Here is a 2,934-nt window from a genome sequence, read left to right on the forward strand (position 1 = left end):
GTGTGTGTGTGTGTGTGTGTGTGTGTGTGTATATATATATATATATATATATATAATGTTGCTGTCCAATTACTTATACAGTTTCATCCACAATGCAGGAATTAAGTTCAGACTGAAGAGCATACCTGTTCTTGATGTAGCTCATGCCAATCTTCTGTTGACACACTCGTGATCTATGCAGATGCTTTCTGTATGGATAATTCCCTCACTGGCCCCTCCACCTTCTCAATGTAGGATTCTAGCTATAAGTGGGAGTGGAGGTGTGTATGTTTTGGAAATTAACATTTTCCTAAATTGAAAATGTATTACCAATAATACTTACCTCCTCCCCACTAAGAGCCAGTGTTAGTGACTGGGATGGAGTCATTCTTGAAACAAATTAATAACATTATCTGAATAAGGTGCTTATATACAGTACCAGGATAGAAGGCGTACTGATGTAGGTTGAGAGTATCACGAGATAAATATTGCAAGCGAGAAAAAATCAGACCAATGCTTTAGATGGGCAAAGAAAGAAATCCTGGCAGTCGAGTAATAGCTATAAGTTTGAGAGGACGTAAATATTATTGGAAATACATTTTCAATTTTGGAAAAAGTTAACTTTTTCCCCCCTGATTAAATCATATAATCATAGCTAAAAAAGTTTTTCTATGTGGAGGAACAATTAATGGAAAGAATTTGAGATCTATAATTTATGAAAACAAAAGTCTGTATTTTAATTGTACATGGAATATGTTTTTCCATCTTGTATTTAATTTTCCAGATGAAGATGGAAACAACCACTGGCCAGAATTTCTCAAGTTTTTGTTTGATTGTGCAAGTTCCCAAAATACAGTTTATAAGGAAGCATCATTACAGATGTTTACGTAAGTTTTCATTTGATTAAAAGATATAATGCCATTCCCAAAATTTGCAAAATAGAATATAAAGTAACATTTTATTGATTGGTGTTTGTTAAATTGGTCATGTTTTCAGCTTCTTAATGTGTAATATGTTGTCCTGGGGCTAAAAGTGGAGTTAGGGAATGTGTTCCATATCAACTACTCTTGTCCTCTGGCTTTTTTCTGTGTGGATAAATGATTAATGGAAAGAATTTGAGATTTATAACTTATGAAATCAAGAGTCTATATTTTAGTTATATATGGAACATGTTTTTCTATCTTGCATTTAAATTTCATGTTTTCTGGATGATGCTGGAAACAAATACTGGCCAGAATTCCTCAAGGTTTTGTTTGGGCAAATTCTCAAAATACAGTTTATTCTTGTTTATTAATTTCTTCGTCAAAGCTGCTTAGTACCAATTATAAATAATTAGATAAAAGTTTGTTAATGGAAATCTAATTCAACAAAACAGTCCTTAAAATTAATTTTTTTTGTTTTTGGTCGTCCCTTTATTTTAGCATACTTCTTCTTACTCTGACTCAGGGGTGGGAATTTTCTGTCTTAGTTCTTTTTTTGTAAACAGTGGAAAAATATTACGGTTGTGGCTTGATGTGAAGATACATATCGGGGATGTTAAACCATTTTGTTTACTTTTATATTTGGTTACTAGATGGCAAAAGTAATTAGCATTTCTCCTTAGTCTTATATTGAGGTCTTCCTTATCAAGATTTTCATTGACTGTGTTGCTGTTTGTTAGCCTATACAGGTCTCTACTTAAACTTTTACTGCGTTGACATGACAATATTCTTGAATCATGGAGATGATAAATGCCAAAATGATAATGATGTGCTGATCTCTTTAATATTTAAATTTTCACTGACTGTCAGATGGTTAGTCTAGATCTGCCTGTACTTGTAAGTTTGTTGAAGTAATGAAGTGTGATTATACAACTATTCTTGAACCACAGAGATGATACTCAGCTAATAAATAAAGATGTGAAAAACAAGTGGTGTTGGTATTGGAATGAAGAAAAAGCAGCAGTAAATTAGCTGTATAGAAAGAGGGTATGAAAAGCTGACTGCTTAACAATATTTGTACATCTTGTGTAGCCACTGTGAACTTTTGAAGTTGAGTTAAAAAGGTACTTCATAATCCCCATACCATAGACAAATGATGTGAAGTTATTTACAGCACAACTAAATTAAAATAAACATTTGTGTCAGCCTAAAACAAAAAGAAAACTGAGTAAATATTTGCAAATAATTTTACTTTGCTTGAGAATAACAGAAAAATAATTTAGTAGTACATATCATTTCAATGTTCAGCTTCTTGAAAATTGTGCTTAAACATAATAAAACAATCAGTGGAGTATTGTGATGTGTCTTTTACTAACAGAAACCATAAATTGACTCATCGTGAAACTTTAGAATAACTTTGATGATTTTATGCATAGTGTAGGATTTATTGAAAATTATTATTTTGAATGAAAATTCAAGTTCCAAATGTACTATTGTTTGTGAATATTTTTCATGAATGTATCGTAACTAAATTAGACCTAGAATTATACTAAAAAGATGAATTCATAATTTTGAAAGTTTCAGAGTTAAGTAAAATATTATGTTGGTCTGAGTTGCACCAGAAACCATTAAAAAATAAGAAATATCTATTTAAAAACTTGATGGTCTGTAGAGGTGTAGATAATTTTGCAAAGAAAGAATTTTAAATATCAGTACTCTTGGTGTATTATGCAAAACGTTTGTTTTTGTTTCTAGATAAGTGAAAACATTTAATCTGGCTGCTAATCAATGCAACCATATGAACTTGGTAACATGAGTCCTGGTGTATAAAAAAACAATCATTTTGAAGGGATAAAAATAATGAATGTCGTTTGTAGTCACATAGAATTAGTGTGTGTGTGTGTGTGTATATATATATATATATATATATATATATATATATATAACAAACTAACTACTAAGATACTAACTAAAACTAATAAACTTAACTTTACCTACCTAACCTACGTTACGTTTCGTTACTTAACTTTAAATT

At 30.7% G+C, this 2,934-nt stretch overlaps 1 protein-coding gene across 1 annotated transcript in view; it reads left to right on the forward strand.

The window, feature by feature from the left end:
- The first annotated feature begins 732 nt into the window (after nucleotides 1-732).
- Nucleotides 733-2,934, forward strand: part of LOC106464475 (importin-5-like) — a 55,284-nt gene continuing 53,082 nt past the window's right edge. The window contains exon 1 of the mRNA XM_013924618.2: nucleotides 733-866. Within this exon, the coding sequence (XP_013780072.1) occupies nucleotides 733-866 (134 nt within the window). The remainder of the gene's footprint in view (nucleotides 867-2,934) is intronic.

Source organism: Limulus polyphemus, unplaced genomic scaffold, assembly GCF_000517525.1.
Source record: "Limulus polyphemus unplaced genomic scaffold, Limulus_polyphemus-2.1.2 Scaffold1662, whole genome shotgun sequence".
In the NCBI taxonomy this organism is placed as follows: domain Eukaryota; kingdom Metazoa; phylum Arthropoda; class Merostomata; order Xiphosura; family Limulidae; genus Limulus; species Limulus polyphemus.